This window comes from Grus americana, chromosome 23, assembly GCF_028858705.1.
Source record: "Grus americana isolate bGruAme1 chromosome 23, bGruAme1.mat, whole genome shotgun sequence".
NCBI lineage: Eukaryota > Metazoa > Chordata > Aves > Gruiformes > Gruidae > Grus > Grus americana.
Window position 1 is genome coordinate 2200376 of NC_072874.1, and position 22620 is coordinate 2222995.

The window sequence follows — 22620 nt, forward strand, 5'->3', positions numbered from 1 at the left end:
AAGACCCAGGACAGATGAGGTGCAGAAGCTCACGTGATAAGCGCACACAAAACATACAGCACGCTTCTTTTCATGTGTCCACTCCGACATAATTTTTCACATGTTGGAAATACAGATGATTTTAGCCTGGGTCCATCTGGTTTCCCAAATAACCTGTCTATTTGATAAATAACATAAATTAAATTAGACAAGACAAACAAATAGTTTTTTTTCTCTCCCTCTTTCAGTCTCTTGGCAAAAAGAAAAAAAAAAAGGAAAAGAAAACATAATTCAGTGACTGCCTCGAGCCCCCGAGGAGCTGTGCGGTGGTGAAAGCTATGATTATAAACGTGTCTGCAATGTTAACCTTTAACACGGACCGAAGGCCGTTCCCTCCTCTGCTTCTAAGTTCTTTTTCAACTTTCTTCACTATCATTTAGGTTCCTAAGAGCTCATTCTGTCTGCAAGCTCAGCAGATAACACTGCGTACTTAGCAGCACTCCCTCATAAAGGCTCCTGCGGTGCAGTCTAGGATCAGACCCGATCTGAGAGGCTTTATTCCTCCTGTCCCTCGTGGGGGTAAGGGAAACTGAGGCACGGAGACATGTAGTTATTACAGATGCCTAACTGGTGTCCTACCAAGGCGCAGCCACTTTTGCATCTCATGCAAAGCCAAAACCATCCATCACCAGTCCCGACTGAGCTGTAACTCCTAGGAGTTAGACCAAGATACGATTAGAGGGGAACAGCAGCAAGCAAAGCGGCAGGAGCTCTTCCTTCAGCCCAGGATGGCCCCGCAGAGACCACTTCTGCACGGGCTGGGATGCACCACAGCCCTGCCCCAGGGCTGCACACAGGACCCCCGTTCCTACCCCGTCCCCCCTCCCTGCCTCCACCCTCAGTCCATCCCTCCTTCCCAGCCCCAGACCGCTCTTGGCACGTCCAGCAGCAACAGGGGGGGATTTTTTTTCTCCTCCTTAGCACAGCGGCATCACCTCGGTGCCAGGAGGGGCGAGCCGAATCGATACGTGAAAATGAGAAGGCGAAGCCGAGTTAATGTGCCAGACGGGAGGTGGGGCGGGGGCAGCCCCGAAGGGATGAGGGGGATGAGATGGGGCAGCGGCAGGGTGGGGAGCAGAGGCGAGGGTCAGGCCCAAACCCACCACTCCCACAGATGGGGTCTGGCACCGTCGGCAGCAGCATCACAGCACGCGGTTCAGCCCCGCCAGCCACCGAGATTTCAGCTGCTACAGGACTGGCCCCGGCCCCTCAGAACACGGCATGGAACGCACCCCCCTGCAAGGAATTTCTGGGGCGCAATATAGTGCTTTTACCAGCAGTGTTTCACACAGCCTGAGCTCCTGAAAAGGCTGTTGCGGGGGAACTATTTACTCTCAACAGTCAGAAATCTCCCCCTTCTCTGTATTTCAATTTATAACTCTTCAGGCCCAACAATATTTTTCCACTCTTGGCTCTGGAACAAGCAAAACATGTTTTGAAGGGAAAATTCTAAAGGGAGAGCAAAACAAATGCCATCGTTGTGGCTAGCATACGCTGAGGGGAGGCTAGTAAGACCACTAGGACAAAGCCAACCCTCTAAAGTTGCTATTCAAGCTACTACCTTCTAATCCAAAAATGTAGCAATTACAGGTTTATATAAATTTAATCCTTTGCAATGCTATAGAGCATGAAAACTCTAAGAATTTCCCCGTGAGTCAGAGCATAGTTTAAGCTTTGATGATTCTTTTTCCCCTTTTGCTAGGGGGAAAAGCATTCTCTTGCTGCTCTCTAGTGGCAGGCATTACTGGCAAAATTAAGAGATGATGTTGAATGTTGCAGCTTCAAATGTTTTTGTCCAGTAATCTGTGCTGAATTAGTACAGCTTACCAATCAGTGCAAACACCATAAAGAATTAACTGGCTATTCAGAGATCTTCCTGCAGTTATGTTGCTCTTCAGGAAACATCTGATAAACGACCTTTCCTCTTTCATTCTCTTCCCTAAAGCTCCCATCCCAAATCCAGGTATAGTAACTATTCTAAGTGCCAGAATGAACTGAAATAGGCATGCCTCAAGCCAGAGATAAAGCAAGTTTTGTCTAGGAGCTAACAGAATCAAAACTATTGAATCAGTAAAAAGAAACATATTGTTAGGGCCAAGAATTTTACACAAACCTAAGTGGGAGACTTGAGAATTTACACTCCGATAAACATTGGGGGGGTTATTTTTGTTGTATTCCAATATTATTGCAGCTTTTCCTACTGAAGGGCTTAGTTGTGGCTACAAAAGAAAAGCAGCAATGAGAAAAAAGAAGACAGACACAGAGATCAGAGAAAGACAGACATTTTGGGGAAAACCCCTTATACACACACAACTGAATGAAATCCTGTAAATTAATTCCAACTGCCTCTGAAATTAAAAACATGTTTTATTGTAAAATTGCCCTCCAATTAGTACCATAATTCTTTATAAACATAATATACAGTAAAATATTTTACATGTAGCACACCAGGCATATGCTTATGATGTTACAAAATTTACAGTTCAAGATACTTCTCCGACAGCATCGGCAACCTAAGTATGTGACATCAAGTCCTAGAAGGATGTTTAGTCTCACAGAGCGGGGCACTGCGTTACCATCATCTGGTCTCTGCTTTAACACATTCAACATGTAATCAGAAACGTCAAAAGTGCTGTATATTCTCTCAAGGGTTTTTTCCACACTATTTAGAATAGTTGTGAATGATGGTTTCTTATTATCTAATTTCCTCCTTTTAGAGTTAGCCTTTCATTACTAGCCATTCCAAAATGGATGATTTCTCTTGGATGAGAGCAGCTTTTGTGAAAACAGAATGGATGATTTAAGAGAGTCTTCAGTTGGCAAAACAAAACAAACACCCCCCCAAAAAGCCCCAAATAACCCCCCCGACACACCTCCTTTTCCTCTCCCACATCTGTTACATTCTTCCCTCTCCACACACACACACACATTCATATAAGAATGTGTAAGAATATAAACAGTAATAAAAACTTGGAAAGAAATCCTTATCATACTGCTTCATAAGACTGGGACCTTTTTTAAAAGTATACATTTCAAATATAAATTAGAGCTTCTTAAAACGTCAAGCTAATAAATGCTTAACATTAGAGAAAACAAGATACTGGAGGAAGCCATAGCTACCTTCATTCTGCAAGTGTAAACAACATATGTCCTGCCATAGTTAACACTGCTTTCTTCTTACCCAAAACTGCAGAAATACTTCCTTCACCTGTGCTTTAAGCTAGCTGCAGCATTTTGTGTCACACCTGTCACAAACGGTATTTTCAGATGGAACTGATATCACTGAAACACGTGAGATTCCGTGAGGACAGTGTACAGTAGTGTTAAGTTTCCTTAATGCTTGGGAAAGACCAAGTTAGCATTTCATTCCAAACCAAGCATGGATTTTGTGCTTTCATTTGCCACAGAGCACTGAGAAAAAACAAAGGGGAATAAACAAGACCTTTGCTTGGAAATTACTGGAACTTGTGAATTAAGCAGCAGCACAAGAATGTACAGCAATTTGTTTACCTTCCTGATGATTGCTGGCAGATTTGCAAAACAAACCGCAACTGGCAAAGAGACGAGATACAACCTCCGGCCCTAAACTGAAGTATTCAGCTCTCCAAGTACTGGAATATGCTTCGGCTCTGACTCGTTTCCTCTGTGCTGTCTACCCTGGGCCGTTTGGCCAGAGATGTTATCACTGCAGCAGGACCTCTTTTCTTCACCTACAGGGGAGTAGGATACATTGAAATATTCAAAATCTCCAAAAAGTTTAAATTCTGAATTATCAGAGAATTATTTGGTGTGAGAGCACATACTAGGAAGTCATAGAGAGTATTTAAAACAGCAATGTTCTTAACAGCTTAGTGCCTGGACGTTTAAATAATCTACACAATTGGCAGCACATTCCACACAAATCTTTACCTGAAGTTTTGATTTCTCCTTTGCCTCTGCACTCTTGTCTGGGGAAAGCGTATGAAAGACAAAATTCCTTGAATTTCGAGGTGCGTTTGGATTAAGATCTGACATTGCTGCTAGTTTCTGAAGGACAGCTTTAGGTCTGTTCAAGAGAGACCCATTTTTTATCTGAAGAACAAAGAAATGCTGCGTTAAACCACTCACACGAATAAGACAGCTCTTTCAGTGGGTTATTCTCAATAGAAAAGAATACACCCTACTAAAACGTTACTCACTACCACACAAACCAGAAGCGGCCAGAATCTAGAGTCAAGTGACTTTGCTGTTTGGAAACACCACTTTTCAGAACCTTTACCAACCTGGATGTCACTGGCAGGTCTGAATGCTTCAAATGGGTTCCTGGGTAATAGTGTTGTGTCTTGTACCACTGCTGCAGGGCTCGCTGGCAGAGAAACAGGAAAACATCAGTTTCTGAACTTCATTTGAAAGAATATAATTTTATATCAACCTGAAAAACTTAGAATTGACAACAGACTGTAAATATTGTAGGAAAAAAAATCTGCATAAAATTACACTATGAGCCATACAACTGATAGATGACTCTGGCAATTAGTTCTATCAGTTAGAAGGGAAAATTTGGGTTTGAAACAGCTTTGCACACTTGGAGTCACGTTTTTACCACACCAAGGAAAATTTACATTTATTTTCACTACATCAGATAGTCTTTCCTCAAGTCACAGATATTTGGAGAAACTGCTAGGCTAAATGCCACTTACAGTCTACTCTGCAGCTTAAAGGCAAGCAAATGAAGAATAAAAGACTAAACAAAAATGTAGAGGAATTTATTTCCACTTTACAACATTTTTTTCAAGAAGTAGCATACTATTTTATTAAGTAAATATACACAATTATCATCACCTTGCAGTGGCACGTTTTCAATCCTTTTATACCTTTAGCTTTTCAAGTGCTGGAAGACATGAGCTCCGACCCATGTAAGAAAACAAGACACTGGAGTTTTCCGATCCGTGTCCTGCTTCACTGGAGACCGCAGGTGACAACCAGAAGTTAAACTTTCTTTCTCTTATTTGCTTGTCACTTCAATAACAAGTAAGCTCACCTTTCTTCTGTAGGGACTTAGCAGTTACTTTTTTTGCTAGTTTCATGAATTGGCTGTCTTCACCGATTTCTTCCTCCTCCTCCTGCTCTTTATTTTTTTCCTTCTGTGGCAGAGAGAAGACACATTGTAAAACCGAAAAAGTTCATCTTAGGAATGAATATTTCATTCAATATTTTAAGTAGACCAAGTATTTTCATCATGTAAATTAAGAGTATTTTTATTTACTTTCTACTGTAAAAGGTTATTGCAATTTACTAGAAACTTTATCATCCTTGTTCTATTGATGAACAGCAAACCCGTAGCATCACATTCAGCTGAAAAAGCTGACCTAATACTGAAACTTCTAAAATCTGAAGTTGTGCTCCTAGCGTAAGGCACTTAATTCCAGCTTTGAAGCTGACTTGTTTCAGAACAAAGTTGTTTTGCCTCTCCCTTCTGAATTAGTGCCTCTGTACAATACTTGAAGAGAAAGAGCAGAATTAACAATGAAAAGCAAAAGATACACTTATAAGTGGTATTTTCTCCAGAGTTTAACTTAAGGAACTAACAATTTCACATCTAGCAATAGTATTGAAAAAGACTGAGATGCCTTTCTTGAAGCTAATACCTGCTCGCGAAGCCACTGTTCTCGTTCAAATCGCTCTTTCCTCCATTTCGCTTCTGTCTCATCAAACTGTTCATTTTCATCATCATTATCTGAATCTCTCTGAAACAAGTCAATCTGTGAAGCATAATCTAGACAAAGAAAAAAAAATCAGCTTTCAATTTTGAGAGGCATAAAATATGCAGACTAATTTAAAAAAAAATAAAACCCCCAAACCCACCAACAGAAAAAAACCCCAAAAACCAGAACCGCCCCAACCCAATTTATTTCTGAAACACATTATTTACTTCTGAAGTACTGAGTGCAGTTTCTCACACACACACACACACACACACACACACACACACTCGTTCCAGTCTTTCACCCCATCTCTTAACTATGGATCAGAAAGGCACCTATGTTTTTCCATCTGAATCTCCTCATTCTGCCAGGGCCATCGCTGTGCAGGTCACCATCAATGAGGTACCTCTCCTGGTACAAGCGTAACTGACGCTTGTCATCATCAAGCATTGCCTTCCTAGCAACGTAGGAGAAAGGGAGGAGGTTAGCCCAGGTTATAGCCAAGAGCCATGACTTCACACACAAAGATACACACTAATACTGTCACTGACATGTGTAATTTCTGTATTTGATTTTCTAATTCCACTTCATTAGGGAGTTCCTCATCAATAATCTCTTCTTCGTATTCGTTCAGGTCTTCACTATCATATTCATCCTCGCTTCCCACATCGCTCCCCGACAGCTCTGCCTCATCTTCCATGAAATCCTGCAGTTTTCTGTAAAAGAACATTAAAAGTGTTCAGTTTGGTAGACCAATAATCATCACAAATCTTCTGAAAGCAAGATTTATCTTTTGACGTAAAATTAACACATGTCCTAAATGAGAAATTATGATTCATCTTTAATTTTTGAAAAGACTAAGTAATGTTGGTCAAAAAGCCCCATTGCATTGTTTTTATCACAGCTTTTTGATTTCCAACTATAATGGAAATCCTCTACAGCCCACCAGCAACATAGTTAAACTCATGCAACGTGACAGCACTGAAGCAAAAAAAACCCCCAAAAACCCCACAACCAACAAACCAAACAACCCAACCCAACACCAACCAGAGCCAACGCTATATAAACATTAGCTACTAATGCTGGGGAGGGAATAGACTACGTTTGTAGTGCTCTTGATATTCTATTCTGTCTGGCAATGAAGATATAAAAAAAGATGTACTCACAGTTTTTTCTTCAAGCCCTGTCTAGGTCTCAGCAATTCTTCTTCTTCATCATCACTAATTTCTGCTTCTTCAGGATCACTGTCTCCACTTTTTTCATCCTGTCAAAGAGAAAGTTTTCAGAAATTAAGGAATTTCTGAAAGAAGATTGCTTTATAACAGCAGCTTCTTCTGTTCTTCAGTCAATCAACACAGACTGAATCACCACAAATCTTTCAGAGGATTTGCTATGCTAAGATGCTTTGTCCAGTATGTTATAATATTAAGTGGGCATTTTAAATGATCCAACTATTGCTCTTAGAAATGTTTCAGTCACTTGTTCTGGAAGTTGGGATACTTTGCTTTGATGGTTATAGTAAAAAACTAAGTAGATAAACGGAGTTCTCAATCATAATGCTGTAGCAGTTGCTTCGCTCCATCAGTTCGTACCTCTTCACTATCAAAGGCATTGTCATCTGTCAAAAGCTGAAAATCACCAAGTTCTTCCTGCTCCTCCTCATCTTCCTCTTCCCTATGGGAAAAGTGAACAAAAGAAATGCACATTTTCATCTCACCTCCAATGATGGCTTTGCAATAATTCAAGGCAAGATTTCAACCATCATGACAGCTCAGACTATGAACGCTCAGGTAATTGCCTGAGACCAAAGAGCTACAGTCCCTGAACAACACTTAGCTTTAGATGCCCAACATCCCCATTAGCTTCGACTTTTTAAGACCTCGGGGCTTCACTTGCAGAAACCACGGGACAAGTATTAAATCCTGAGTGTTTCCCTCTAAAATTCCTCTTGGATCCCTGACATTCCCATTTGTTAAGCCTTTTGTTGGGCAGCCACACGTCTTTACAGTTTAACGTAAGTATCCAAGTTACATTTGGTGATGGCTCCTGTAGTTTGGCAACAGCCCAGAGCACAATCCAAGAGTCCTACATTCTAACAGTCTGTTCTCAGTTTGATGACAGCTCTTCAACACTTCTTTCACAATCAGTGAAAAGACAAAGAAGAATTTCCCTTCACAGTAGCTGTGGGAAACATATGTACTGCTGATTTAGAGAGTGATTGCTGAGCAATTTGCAATATTCCTCCCCTTCACCTCCAGAACAGACCACGCTTTTGCTTACAGCATTTTGAATTGATGTCAAAAAAGAAGACATATGAAGAGTGAAACAAGACAAGTACCACTATAAGCTTCTGTAAATTTTAGGAAGAATAATACTAACTTGTCTGTGGAAAAGGAGCCTGAACAAAGTGCTAGAGCTTCCGCCATTGGATCTTCTATGTCGCTATCTTTTTCTGCCTTGGAAGATACTGAAGATGCCCATGTTGGAGAACCTGCTACAAAACAAGTAATAAGATGGCAACTTATTAGACAGATATGTTTCTACTCTTAGGAGGTCAGAGAGCATCCTAGAAGTGACAGTTAGCATGCTCCCACAAAGGCAACACATCGTTAAAACTCTCTGAAGTTCCATGTTCTGCGTTAGCAGCCAGAACTAAAAGGTACCTTCGTGTAAAGCTTATAAATCAAATAAGCAAAGCTGACAACAGAATTCAGGACATACCCTGAGACACAAATTTCCCTGAGCAAAGATTGAGCAATTCCTCCATGTTCTGCTTTTTGTTGCTGCTGGTATTTGGCACATGTTCAGCTTGACTGCTAAACTGTCCAGAACACAAGTCCAATAATTCATCCATATTGGCATCCATTGCATTCTCATCCATACTGGCCAGAGTCAGCTGATGCTTTGAGGACTGGTATTTATTCCTATGTTGTCCGACATTCAAGAACCTGAAAGAAAGTCTGTAGTTAGAAAAATCTTGCTGGTCTGTATGTCCTACTTCCGTTAAGGGGCACAAAATGTCATCCTTTAGACCTATTACTTACCCATCTGCATCAAGCAGCTGGCTCTGAGTGTCATCTTCCAGAGAAAATTGGAACTGTGACTCCTCAGCCCCTGGAAATAAACTCTTAGGCTCAGGAGAGGCATTATACAGGTCCTGGGAATCTTCTATGGGAAGAGAGGGCTCAGACGTCTTTCCTGAGCTCTAGTCAAAGGAACGTAAAAATATACAAGTTATTTGTTTTGCAATCCTACAAGTCAAAAGCAAGAACGGAACAAAACATTTAAGCTATGTTAAAGGATTAACACCATGCAGGTGTTAAGTATGTCCACACTGCTCTGATAAATCATAGGAGTTCGCTGACATCAGATGTTGTGTAGCCCATGTAAGTATGCTTAAAAAAATATTTACGATGTACCCATTTTAGATATCTAAAGCAGATTATAGCCTCTTTTCTTTGCTGTTTTAGAATATAAGTTTTTATAATGTCATTTTTATCCATTTCAATGTGGAGACATTTTAAACTCCTGGGACAGTTTGCTTTTCTGAAATCTTACTCATATAAAAGCATTTGGCTACATGCCTTCTTCTGGTATTACTTTTTTGATAGATATGACAGTCAGGATAAAATATATTTATTCACTACCCACTGTCTTAATATATAATGGGAATAGGACCCAGAACCTCACCTTGGAAGCAGAGCTGATAAAGCTTGTTTTGAAAAAACCTGGGGAAGGTGACCTGAAACCTCCTGCTGCAGACACAAAGTTCCCTCCACGTGACATCTGTTTGTTATAAGGCTGATACGATGGAATCATGGAGCCGATCAACTCAAAGCTGCTATTATGGCTATTCTCTTTTGCTAGTGTTGGTAGAGAAAAGGAATCATCATCCTCTGAAAAAAAAGGAGAAGAGTAAATACAGTGCTTAACTTTGTTTTTGTGATTCGGTAAGACCTCAAGATACTATTCTGCAACACTGACACTTCACTAAAATTCATTATTTTGTGCTCACGTTGGATTTCCTTCTCCAGAGAGGATGCATATTACACTACTGAATGTCATCTTATTGATTTCCGACTGTTTCTATATTTCTTCAATTGCAGTTTGAACTTTATTTTCCTCTAGTTTTTTCAAGCCCTCCCATTTTTTTCATCAGTCTAAACTTTTATAATCATACTGTAATACTATACAGATGATGAAATAACAAAAAAATTGAATACCAACCTCAAATAGAAACTTCTATGTGTGCCACATGAAAAAAATGCTGGCTATTATCATAGTTCTACTTTACCTAACTTGGTAGGTCCTTTGTCTGCAGCTTCTTCCATTTCAAGTTTCTCATCAGGAAGAGAGTATCTGCAATTCATTAAATACAGTGTTATATTTAATGCCAATATATACAAGATGAATTGCTATTGTCTGTCAAACCTAATTGCAAAAAAGGTAACACACAAAAAAATGCATCTAGTACACTTTGATTAAGAAACAGATTATTCCACTAAACAATACTTACACTCATTAAGTTTTTTTAGAAGAAAATATATGTGAATGCACATATAAGTACTGGAACAAGACAGAAAAAATATTTATAAAACCAAAACATCCACGTGTATTGATCAAATTTAAAATTGCTCGGGCACAAATTTTAAAGCTTGGTTTATTTACCCCATTTTGGAGGAGCTGTCCTTAAAAAGCATCAATGTAGACTCTGTTGAAGGTGGTTTGGGAACAGAATCAGAGTGCACAGATTTCTCCAGCTTCTCTCCATCAACTGATTCTTTGTCGGTTTCTTTATCACCATCTTCAACATGTTTCTCTTCCACATCTTCATTATCTTCCTCTGCTTCACCAAGCAGAAATTCCACATTCTAAAAAACATCCCCAAACATAGCAGAGATGTGGTGATCATTGCTTTCATCTGTCAACATCTTTGCATACTGTTCAAGAAAACGTTTTAACATCTGGAGGATGAAGCCAAGCGACATTCACAGCTCATACATGCACCTATTCCACTCTGAGACAACCGACGTAGAGGTGCTTGAACAGTCAAGCTATTCTGATCCTTTTAAAAAGAAAAGGCTGCAACAGACCCTACCTCATCAGGCAGGTGACCTGTTTGTCCCCCGCTCACAATGATCCAAGGATATATAAAGAGAGAAAGTAGCACCAGAATCTTTTATACACTCGTATTTGGTTTTAATACTGTTTAAACAAATAAAGAAAATACTAATAAATTCAGTTTTAGGCAATCCGAATCCTGAACATACTAACTACAGCAATTTTTCAGCTTCTAGGAAGAATTCTTTAGCAACTTCCCTAATATTAACAGTGTACAAAAGTCTATTTTCACCGGGGAGAGGCAGCAGAATTGAGAAGCTGACTAGGTTATGTAAAACTGTTAAATACAGACCTCATGATTGCCTTCTTCCTCTTCCTCAGATTCATCTGTCATCTCTTCCTCCTCTTCCTCCTCCTCTTCCTCCTCCAACATGTCCTCATTATCCAGTTTAAACAATGCCTGCCGCTTTTGGCGTTCCTCAGTCCTGCGGAGTTTCATGGCCTCCTGGAGTTTAGCCTTCAGCGCTTGTAGCTTTTCACCTGGGGAGAAGGGAATAAATTAATATATTAGATGCACTACAGTGAATCCTTAACTTCATTGCTTTCAAGCATCCAATCTAAGGTAAGTACACACATAAAAAGGGAATTAAAAAATTACTTGGTTTAAAATGTTTTTACGAATTGATCTGCCAGCTGTAAGAGTTAGAGCAGTTAGTTTCAATGAGCTCAGTTTAGAGAGACCTCGCAATCTCATGAATTATCAAGATTCCTCATTATCCAGAAACACCACCGGTGCAGCACTCTGAATGAGAATAGGGTCTGTCTCGCCACTGAGTCTTTTGGGAACAAGAGCATCCAATTGCCATGGGCAGATGTGCTATAGCACATGAAATAATTAAGAGCTGCTAAAAATAATGTGTGCCCATAGAACCAGCCAAACAATTTATTTCTTTTAATGGATAGTATGGGAGTCACATTGCACACATATTTATTTTTGCACATACATACAATTACATTAGAAACTGCAGTATAGAAATAAGGAAGCACGAGAGCTCTAATAAATGGTCATAGTTCACAAGAAGTCTGAGACTTGCATTCAGAGGGCTGATGGAAAACAACAGTGCAGATACATGTTTATATTAAATGTTGGTACAGATGGGGAGAAATCCAGAGAACCAGTCACAACAATCTGACTGAGGCTGTGCTATTTGAGAGGTCGATCGGGATTCTTTTCTAAACAGGGCTATCCATTAAAAGGAATGTACATACCAAGATCCCGTCATCTGTATTTCATAGGGCAGCACTGGGAAAGGGGAAATGAGAGAGAAAAAAGATGACAAAGTGTTTTTCAATTCAACCGTTTCTCCTCCCGAACCAACCTGGCTTTGTGTGGACTCCTTCATCCAGGCCCTCCGCAGCTAACACTGCTGGTACAACGTCTGCTTTCAGCTCCTCTTTTCCTTCTGACGTCGTCTCCTTACGAATAATGCTCATGTTTACGGTTCGTTCAACTTTGGATTTTGACGTTCGAAGAGTGTGCTTCAAGAAACGTGCTTTCAAGGCTTCTAATTCTTTAAATACATGTTAATTAAATTTCAAAATGCAAATCAAATTAATTTGATTGCATTTAAAAGCATTGAGTGCTAAAGTTGTATCAAGAGTAGGTCTTGAGAATTTTTTTTCAAAGGAAGTTAGTTAAAATCTCTAAATCTTTTAATATTAAAATATTTGCAAAACCATTCTATTTGACTAATAAACCAATAAACCATTACAGAATATTTTTGCTGTAACTTGTATTGAATTAATATTAAATTACGTTACCACTGACTACGATTTATCCCCAAGACCTGTTTGCTTCCAGTCTAGCCCTGCAGCCGCCAGGCATCTCTAAATTTCTGTTAACACATATATCTAAAACTGGACTGATGGCTGACAAAACCACTGCTTGTTGGCAGAAGTCAGTTTCCTGCGTGCATGGCAGTAGCAGCCAATCCAGACATCATCTTAATATTTTCTAATACATAACAGATTTAATGGAATTATAGAATTGCCTAATCATTTGCAATCTTTCCCCGAAACAAGGTCAACTACTTAATACTGATTAAATTGATGTTCAAATTCCAGTACCTAAAAGACATTCAAAATATTATTGCTACGAAAGTAAGATTTTGCTTGCTATCCAGCCTTGCCTTTTAACAATATCAGTGGTAAACACTCTGGAACACAGGCCAGTTTTGCTTCCATCTAATTACTGCATGCCTAGTTTTGAATCGATTTGAAAAAAGTGCTCCCATGTGTTTTAAGTACCAACATAATTCACTACAGCAAAATGGAAACAAGTCATTCATCATTAAATAGTTATCACTGAGCATTCCTTCAAGGTTTCAAATATTAAGGACTCAAAACTTCCCTTTTAACCATCAGCTGAAAGAAAATGGATACCGACATTGAGCAAAGAATCCCTACCAGTAAGAACACGTCCCAGACTGTTCCATTACCTAAACATTTCTCAGAGATTTTTCCAGTCAGATTAACTCTGCTTATTTGGACAGACAGGACAGGATTCAACAATAAAAGTGATACCTTTATTTGAATCAGATTCGTCGAGGTTTATAAAGGATTCATTGCCAGAGCAGATTCGTGGCTTGATGGACAGGTCTATTCCCAGTTCGCGAAGTTTATCCAGCTTGGACTTCCTCGCTTTCTCAGGTTGTGCCCCCAATCCAGGTCCCACTGGTTGATTGCTTTTTTCACATTGTAAATCCAGTCTTGTTTCATCCCTTTGCTCCAGGGCATCTCCTCCAGCTGCCAGAGGCATTTCATTCTCTTTTTGTTCACTACAATCAGCACTTAGGAAGTCAGAATGCTGCTGTTCTCCTGTATTATTGTTGGTTGTTACAGCACAAACTGTATGAGGACCATCGCCATCCTGCCCGGGCTTTTCGGCACAGTCTTCTGTCAAGTTCTTCCCTACATCAGCAAGAGGCTTGTTCACAGTAGTATCAACATCTCCACCAAGGCTTGTTTCTGGTTCGTTAGTTGCTGACTGATCGCCGTCTATTCGCCCATCTTTGCAATCCGTGCTCAAGTTCTTAGTCTCTGCAGATTCTTCATTTAGGGATAGCTGGTATTTGCTGGACCTAATGAAGGCAGAAAGAAATGTATTACCCACAGTTACTGTGACAGGGAAGAAGTCATCGAAAACAGACTCAGAGAAAGAAGCAATTTTCTAATTATTGTCATTAATATGTAGGAAGAGGTGAAGGACAGAAGCCTGAAAAACTTCATTTTGAGGAGATAAGGAAGCTGAAGTGTAATGTGAAGACTTTGTACTAGGTAGTTACATTACAAAATTCCCGAGAGATTTTTTGACAACAGTAGCATAAGTATTTTACTGCACGTTACTCAAAAGCATAAATAGTCCAAGTAAAATGCTGTGGTCCAGGCTAAACCACATTAAAGTAACCTGCAATGAGCATGTTACTTCACCTGGAGTTACTACTAGGTCCTGATTACTTCAATGATACGAGTGTGTTAAGAGTGCAGCATTGCTTTACGTTAACAGTGACACACTCCTAATTTCCAGGTGTTCATGGAACTAAAGGGGTCTAAGAAAGTTTCTTAATAAAACTTTCCAGTCAAAGCAACAGCTAAAATTAAACCAGAAACAGGATGTGACTGTACGCAGAGCAGGTGTGTACGTCATAACGCCTATAGTGTGCACAAGTCTGGTTATCCTCAAAAGCAAAGCTGGGACAGCCTCAACATTTATGAAAAAAAATATGAGGAAGGTTTAAGTCCTTACTTCAGCAATGCCATTGCATTTCCATGGCATAGTGGTCGAGGTCTACGCTTGAAGAAGTCGTGAATGCTTTTGGTTTCAGGCACGTGGTATGGGAGAGACACAGACGTTTCTACCAGAGAAAGCAGGTGAAAGGAAACTTAAAAAGTCATCCGAGACATTTATTTGGTGTTTCTGAAATACAAAGAAGCTGACACAAGTATTTTGCAACAAAGACACCTGGCTAGGCACAAACAGCAGAGTTTAAACTTGAATACAGCAAACACTACTGTTTGAGAAAGAGTTCCAACAGCAACATGCTTGAAGACCAAATTTGCAACATGTCCATGGATTCATCTGGAAATCAACTGTGATGTGAATATCAGAATGGCAGGACCAGTTTCAATTTTATTACATGCCTATCAAACTCTAAATATTCCACTAACTTTACACAACCAGTTTACAGGCTCAAGTGCTTGCACAATTATTTTTTTTTCATTAGTTACAAAGATATCTTTGAACAGGTCCTTGAATAAAAATGCTCTTGCACCTGTCAACCCTAAATAACTCATGCTAGATTAAAGAAGACTCTAGCCTTTCAGGTAAATTCTTTCAGTATCTCCCCTGAATTTCTTAATATTTTGTATCCCTCTATATACAAGGACTTTAAGTTTTACCTCTGATAAGTCGCTGGGTCTCACTATGTAGTTGTTTAATGGCTTCTTTACTTAACCTTGCTGCTTTCCGCTCCTTAAGGAAAGAAAAGAAAAGAAAGGGTTCTGAAGTCAGAAAAAAAATTATGGGACTATCTATACTTTCTAAATAGTTTATTTTTCCCTTTCAAAGAGAAAGGGGTCAGAATAAAACAGCCAATTAAAAAAATATTAAAAATAGCACATCAACAAGAACATTGCACAGTGTTGAAAAGACAGCATACAAAACATACTTGAGTTACTAAAACAAACAATGGAGAGCTTTTAAAAAAAAAAAAGAATACTTCACCTTCCTTTTTGGTTCTTTTAATACAGGTTCCTCATTCTCATCATTAAATACATGTTTGTAGCCTTCACCCTCAGAAAACCGTTCTTTGTTCTACAGTGCATAAAAAGAGATTCATTTATTTGTCTAGATACACAGGTACTACCAAGGGCAAACAAGTCAAAAGTAAAAAAAAATAGTTGTACAGAATTATCACTGATCAGCAAAACCAGCAAGCAGTCTCATAAACCAACACAAATGCCACATAATACTTATGGTAGATTTCCAAAGCTTCTACTGTAGCATTAGCTTTAGAACTTTGCAGGACAACACCCCTCCATCTTTAAGAACGAGTAGCAGAGGACTGGTCTCTCCTCTTTCACAGCGGCAGAAGCACACCATTGTCAAAAAGAGTTTAATACATACGCAGGTACGGTGTTTCCCACTAATAACCAATAATCTGTATCAGTATCAAATGTTACCTTGTATTTTTTCATTTTGTTTTTCACTGCCGCTCGTATTGATTCTAACGACTCTTCATCCTCTAGGGGGTAATCATTTTCCTCTTCTAAGCCATTATCAAAGAGTTCTTTGTCATCAAGAAGACATCCACTGTCATTAAAAGGATACCTCTCACCACCATCTACCTGCTCGCCATAAGAATAAAGTATTGGTGTAATTCATTTCAGAAGGCTCCCTTCAGTTCTTTGGCATTCATTTAAGATTACTGTCAAAAAGTCTTGATGAAAGAAGTAAGAAAAAGTATATGCCATGTTTATTCTAGCATCTTTCGTGTCCTGTAAGGCAGTCATATTCACTTTATAGCACTGCAAAGTTGATAAGGTAATTCAGGATAAGGTAATTCCCTACATCTATGATAAGTAGGGACTTTCAGTTGTTACTGAAGACCAAAATGGCTCAGAGAGAATAAACAAACACCTGAAATATGCATTTTATAAACAGCAAAAATACACAACCTCCCAAGCAGCCATTTGTTTAGACCAGAATTCCAATTTGAAAGTAGCCCAAAGCTTCCTCCAGAAACTAGCACAGCAACGTAGAGAAAAGCCGAAATACCAACCAAAGCCATTTGCACATGCAACAAACCCCCAACGAACCCAAAGAACTCAGAGAATTTCTGCCTGGCTTCACATGCGCTGACATTAAATCATCAAGCGTTAGGGTTTGTACTTTCTTTGCAGATGAAACTGCAGACTTATCTGGTGTTCCATGGGTTCCTGTGGACACCACATCTGCTGTAGGAATGCGGGTACTAGCAATGCCAAAGCATTGAAACACAATAATCAAATGCAGTAAAAATTTTAACTTAGTTGAGAAAACACCTGTTATTTTCTGCCAAAATACATACCTCTGCTCTAGGCTTCTTTTCTTTTTTCAGCTGTTTAATGGACTCAATTCTTCTCTCCTCCTTTCTTCTTCTTGATTTTCCTACAGCATTTTTTGCTGTCTCTTTTTCGAAATCAGGTTTATGTTTTCTGTACTTTTTCCCAGATTTTAAGGGTCTCTGGTCTTCCAACTCATTCTCAGGCAAGCCAGACTTTCTGCTTTTCTCAAGGTTTTCAATCTGCAATTGGTCACCAGCATCACTGTCATCACTGTCTAGCAGACCTTGGCGAATCCGATGAGGTTTCTTGTTCCTCTGGGCAGTAATGTTCTCTATTTCCTCTTCGTTTTCCTTGTCTCCACCTGGAGCATCGTTCTGCACAAAAGAGCCACCATCCTCTCCATCTTCGCTCTCACTCTCCTGAAGCACCTTCTTGCTTTTTGCCCTTTTACGTACAAAAATCTCTTCTTCTGAATCTTAGAAAATATATTAAAGGAACAGAAATTATGTACACTATGGAGAGGAAAATTCCACAAGTTAATTAACAATTAATCAGTTAAACACAAAGTTACATATCTGTTAAACTTAACAGATGTCAATGTCTAGAGCAAATCAACTTGAACACAAGTTTTCAAAATCCAGTTCTCCCTGCAGTGCAGTATATATCTGACCCAAATTGATGTTACAGGTTTTTAACCTTAAAAAGAAGACAAAGCTGAAAATCCTTCACTGACAGATTAGTGACTTGCTTTGAAATAGTAATAAAACCCCCAGTAAGTATATGGGTTAAGCAAATCATAAAAAGAAATAAACAATACATCCCATTTACTATATCCCTTTCTGTACCTCAAAAAATGCTTTTTAGAGATTTACAGATGTCTGCCCACATTCTGAGCAACACAAAAGGCAGTTTGGATTCCTACATGTCAAGCAATGACAACTTCCTAAAAAGGTATTTACAGAACAAAAAAAAGCACCATTGAAGGCAATGACCACAAGGCAGAATTCACAGAAACATTACAGACCTCTGTCATCAAGAGATGCTATCTCCTTGCTGCGGTGACTTGGAGAGGCCGTTTCACAGCTGCCCTGTCCGCTGTCAGAGTCACTCTCGAGGGTTTTCTGCAAGTCTGCATTCAAATCTTCTAACGGAAACTACAAAGCAGAATAAAATTTTCCTTACTACGATGTGATGTTTATGTAGTAACAACTCTTAGCGTCTAACTTTATTCCAAAACCTTGGTTAACCCCTTACGCACAATTATATATGCATACATTCTATTTTAAGAATTAAATGGTATTTAAATGAAGGGAGATTACACTACATCAACTTTTACTAGGATTTAAATATGTTTAAGGTGAGCTCGCACACACACACACAAAGAGAATCAATGTACTGGCTGATCTCCACTGATTATCATTCAAAACCATTAGAATGAAAAGGGTTATGAGAAAACTTTATTCTCCCACATCTGCATTTCACCTATAGGAGTTAAACAGGGACCAGAGACACCTGTGGGGATTCTTTAGAAAGGCTCCTCCGTGACAAGGGCCCCAAGCAATAGAACCGCCCCCCCCCGGCTGACACCCCCCCGGGGTGCAGGGGCAGCAAGCCAGCACCCCGGCGGTGCCCGCTGCCCTGCCGAGCGCCGCAGAAGAGGCCCACGGCGGGCAGGCGATCGGCCGGAGGGGGGACGGGGGGGGAACGGACGACACACGGCCACCCGCCCCGGGGGGACACACGGCCACGGGCAGAGCATCCCTCCCAGCATGCACCGCGCCCGCCCGGGCCCGGCACCGCCTTCCCGGCACGCACCGCGCCCGCGGCCGGTCCCCACACCCCCCGGCATGCACCGCGCCCACGGGGACAGGCCGAGCAGGGCCTTCCCAGCACGTACCGCGGGCGGCAGGGAAAGCCGCCGGCTGTGCTGGGAAGCGCAGTCGGTGCGAAGCGAGGAACGAGCCCGGTGACGACGCGGTGCCGCCCGAGCTCAAGGGAGCGCCACCGCCACCGCCTCGTTCGCTGCCCCTCCCGGCCCTCCGCCGCGCCACAGCCAGAGGGGCCCCAAAAACGCTGGCAGGCCGAGGACTGCAGCCACCGCCACCAGCCAGCCGGTCGTGCGGAGCAGGAGGACTCACCTCAGCGAGGGCGGCAACAGCCGCCGCCATGGCCCCGGCCCACACAGCCCCAACGCTCCCACCGCACAACCGCGTACGAAACCGCTTCAAGTCTTCGCGCGCTGCCCCAGTCCCGCCCGACCCCGAAGACAGCCAATAGCTGCCCAGGGCTGCCCCAGAAGCCCCGCCCGTCGCCTCTATTGGGTGTTTTTCCGCGTGGCCCCACCCTCTTCGTCTGGCCCAATCATTGCTCGCGCTTCGAGGCCACCCGCACGCCTTATAGCCCCGCCCCGTGGCAGTGCTCTCGCTGTGGTGAGGTGTCCGCTGCCCGCGGTTGGCCGCTTTGCGAGGCTGGTTGAGGGTGACCTGAGGCCGTGTGCCCGCGTCTCGGGGCCTGGTGGGTGTGAGCGAGTGTGTACAAGTGTGTACAAGTGTGTACAAGTGTGTACAAGTGTGTACAAGTGTGTACAGCTCTCCTAGTGCCACACTAGGCTGTGTGGGCTCCTCAGGTCTGCAGACCCAACTGGCCCCCTGAGGTATGGTGGCCCCTCAGCACTCAGGCCCCAAAGGGGCCGCATTGTGAGGGCAGCCTGGTCCTGCTTCCAGAGCCAGTGAGCTAATGGCTGCGTCACCTGTGGAGGCCACAGACCTGCTCTTGTACACCTTGCAGGGACTTGCTAGTGGGAGTGCAAAGGCCTTCCCCTTGTGATTGGGACTGGTGAGTACAGACAAGTCTGAGTAGGGATAATTCTCATAACTCATTTCTCTGTACCTGCTCCTTCTAAAGTGCTGCCACCACATAATGCCACCAAGCCTGCAGTATGTAGGGCCCCAATTCTGCCAGAGGGGAAGGGATGGCAGGTCAGAGCTCAACCCTGATGCTGAAGAGGCTTCTCCAGATCCATAGGAATTCATGGAAAAACACAAGAATGTTTTAAGGGGCAGCAAGATGCATGTCACCTCTTCTTTCCCTCCCCAGAGCTTGGAACTTCTAGAGGTGTTTGCAGCCAACAGCTGGAGGGAGAGCAGTGCACTGGGGTGAGCACCAGGGACCTTGCTCTGAATTAAGAGTCATGGATGTTTGGCACTTCTTCGTGGTTAGGTCTGTTCTGTAGAACATACTGCTACAGTAATGTTTTTTTTTCCAAGTCAAACAGCAGCAATCTGCTGTCACGGAAGGCAAACCCAGAAAAAAAGACAAAGTATGTGTTCTGGAGTTTTTGGTACCAGTCACAGTTTTTGGGGGGATAAGGAGCAGAGGGACTAATCTGCTACGATAGTTCCCATATAGCCAACAAGTCTGAGCATGGAGGAAGTGAGAAAAGCAAATGTCCGTGAAACCCACTGCAAACATCACAACACAATTCTGGTTTCTGTAGCTGCTACAGGAGCTATGGTAATTTATTAATCACTGTTTAGTAATGGGGGGACAGATGCTGGCACCATAAAACCACCATTAATCCATATAATTAAAATACTGCTGCTAACCTACTAGAGTCAAGAGAAAAAACAATCATCAATTTTAGTAAGAAATGAAATTACCTGCTTTTGAAAAGGTACTGACTTCTGTGAATAAATCAATCCTTGGAGTTTTTAGACTATTGTGCAAATGTAAACAAAACATATTCAGCCAGTATTTAAGACCATCTGTCTTTTTTCTGCAGAACACTGTGTTCTTTGCTGAAGAAGCAGTAACTGTGCAGACCTTTGTTTCCCAATGCTGTTCTTTACCTGGTAACTCACAATGCAAAAAGGTGGTGGCATTTCTCTAGAAATTCCTGGAATTTGGGGATCGTTCTAGGTAGTCTGCCAGTGAAAAAAAAAAAAAAAAAAAGCTAGCAAGCATTTTATTGTACTTACTCAAGGCTGTAATCTTCCTGCTGTGTTAGGAACACTTTTGAGAGTTGGTTGGCAAGAGAAAGGTGGCAAAAAGATTAGCTACCTGCCATATTAGGTTATTTCCGATCCCGAGTTCTGTTACTCATAGCTGGCACACAAAGGCAGTCTCACAAATAGGTAACTCTTGGTAAATGTTTACCATTATGGAGATTGAAAAATAAATTCCAACTTTTTTTTAGCACCTGATAAAGTACCACATTAAAACACTGATTTTTTTAAAAGCTAGTTTATGAATATATTTTTTACTACATAACATAGTCCTTCCACAGGTGAGATGTTTAGAAGCAAATCTTTAGAGCTAAGCCTTTCGTAACTATTGTCCGTCATAACCAAATTAGGTCTCGCCGCTGGAAACACGTGGCTGTTTTCAATGTAAGCGTGGGCTAACATACAGAAATAAGGTTCTGACTGCTTTGGCAGTCAGGATGCCTCAATGTGTACGTAATATTTATCGAGTTAATTGCTTTGCTGACTTTTTTGATTTTATAATGCATTAAGTATAGGCTTGAGTTGTCATACTCAGCATCTTATGGGACCAAGCCTTTGTATTGCAGATTTTTTTGAGGCAGAGATTGTATCTTTGTTGTTTTTTTTTTAAGGTACTATTTGCATAGCCCCACATATATGGGTTTTATACATAGATATGCTGAATAATAGCATGGAAATGTTGCTTGACATCGTGGGGTTTTGTTACTGGTCTTGTAAAACTGGTGTTTCCCATAAGTATTCATCAACTGCTGTTAGGCAATTATATGAGAATCTCAGATTGCATTTCATTTTAAAAGAGGTTTTTGATGTTTCAACTTGGAAAATATCAACACTGCAGGTTAAAAAAGGCAAATAAAATGGACTCGGCATTTATTATTTATAAAATGTTTTGACTTCTGACCTTCTTGTGAGTCAGCTGAGAATCGTTGGCTAAACAGAACCCGAGGGGGGTGTGAGGGAGCAGCTCAGTAAGATAGAAAAGCTGCTTAAAAAGGGGAAAAGTTAGTAACCCCCTTATTTAAGGGCACATGGCCTGAAATGTTGGCTTTTAAAAAGACAAATTTGTTGCCTGTGAGCCCCCTCCCTTGCTCGCTGACAAGAGGGGCGAGGGAAGCGGGGCCATGGCGAGCTGCGCCCCAGGGGCCGAAGGCACCAGCCAGTTCCCTTCCGCTGGTGCTTCCCTGGCAGCTCGGGGCGATGCCCCACGATCGCTGTCGGTCTCTACCAGCTGCTGGGCAGCCATGGCTCATGAGCCCCACAAGGCAGTCTGCCGCTCGGCCGGGCCATCTTGTGCCCACAGGACGTCTCAGGGGACACGAGTGTTTCACGTCCAGCAGTTCGCCTTTTACAAATGCTGGGGTTTTTTCAGGTGGTTTAAATCGCATTAGGGCAGTTTGGCTGGTACAGGAAGTTATTCAGGCTGTAATTAATTAACCTGGGCAAGTTCCCCATTTCGGGGTACAGCCGAGGACGGGTGGAAGTCAGGGCGGTGCGGCTGCGGGCCGACCCCGGGGTGGGAGGTGCCCGCGGAGCTGCTGTCACGGAGCGCGCCCGAGTTTTCGGTCGCTGTTCGGTTAATTATTAAACCTGCGAACAGATGTCGGGTTCGGGCAGCGGGGGAAGGAAGGGAGCTCCCCCCGGACGCGGGAACCGGGGCAGGGAACCGGCTCCTTGAGGCGACAGGCGGGGCCACGCGCGCGAGAAGCCGCTGCCGTCACCTGTTGCCG

At 41.8% G+C, this 22620-nt stretch overlaps 1 protein-coding gene across 1 annotated transcript; it reads right to left on the minus strand.

Moving 5' to 3' along the window:
- Positions 1-2422: 2422 nt before the first annotated feature.
- Positions 2423-19119, minus strand: CLSPN (claspin). Its single transcript, XM_054802739.1, has 25 exons — positions 19028-19119; positions 17914-18043; positions 16913-17364; positions 16026-16190; positions 15568-15657; positions 15243-15315; positions 14590-14698; positions 13368-13924; positions 12164-12355; positions 11137-11324; positions 10392-10594; positions 10018-10082; positions 9414-9619; positions 8768-8928; positions 8445-8671; positions 8103-8217; positions 7316-7397; positions 6890-6987; positions 6275-6439; positions 6059-6180; positions 5667-5794; positions 5060-5162; positions 4302-4384; positions 3949-4110; positions 2423-3749 (listed from the first exon to the last, which is right to left on the minus strand). The coding sequence occupies exons 1-25, from the start codon at positions 19055-19057 to the stop codon at positions 3636-3638; spliced, it is 4020 nt and encodes a 1339-aa protein (XP_054658714.1). The 5' UTR covers positions 19058-19119; the 3' UTR covers positions 2423-3635.
- Between the last annotated feature and the right edge of the window lie 3501 nt (positions 19120-22620).

Coding starts and splice junctions, on each gene's coding strand:
- CLSPN (XM_054802739.1), bottom strand. CDS start 19,057: ATGGCGGCGGCTGTTGCCGCCCTCGCTGAG. Junction 17,365..17,913: donor AGCATCTCTTGATGACAGAG/GTCTGTAATGTT, acceptor ATATTTTCTAAG/ATTCAGAAGAAGAGATTTTT. Junction 12,356..13,367: donor CGAATCTGATTCAAATAAAG/GTATCACTTTTA, acceptor ATGTATTTAAAG/AATTAGAAGCCTTGAAAGCA.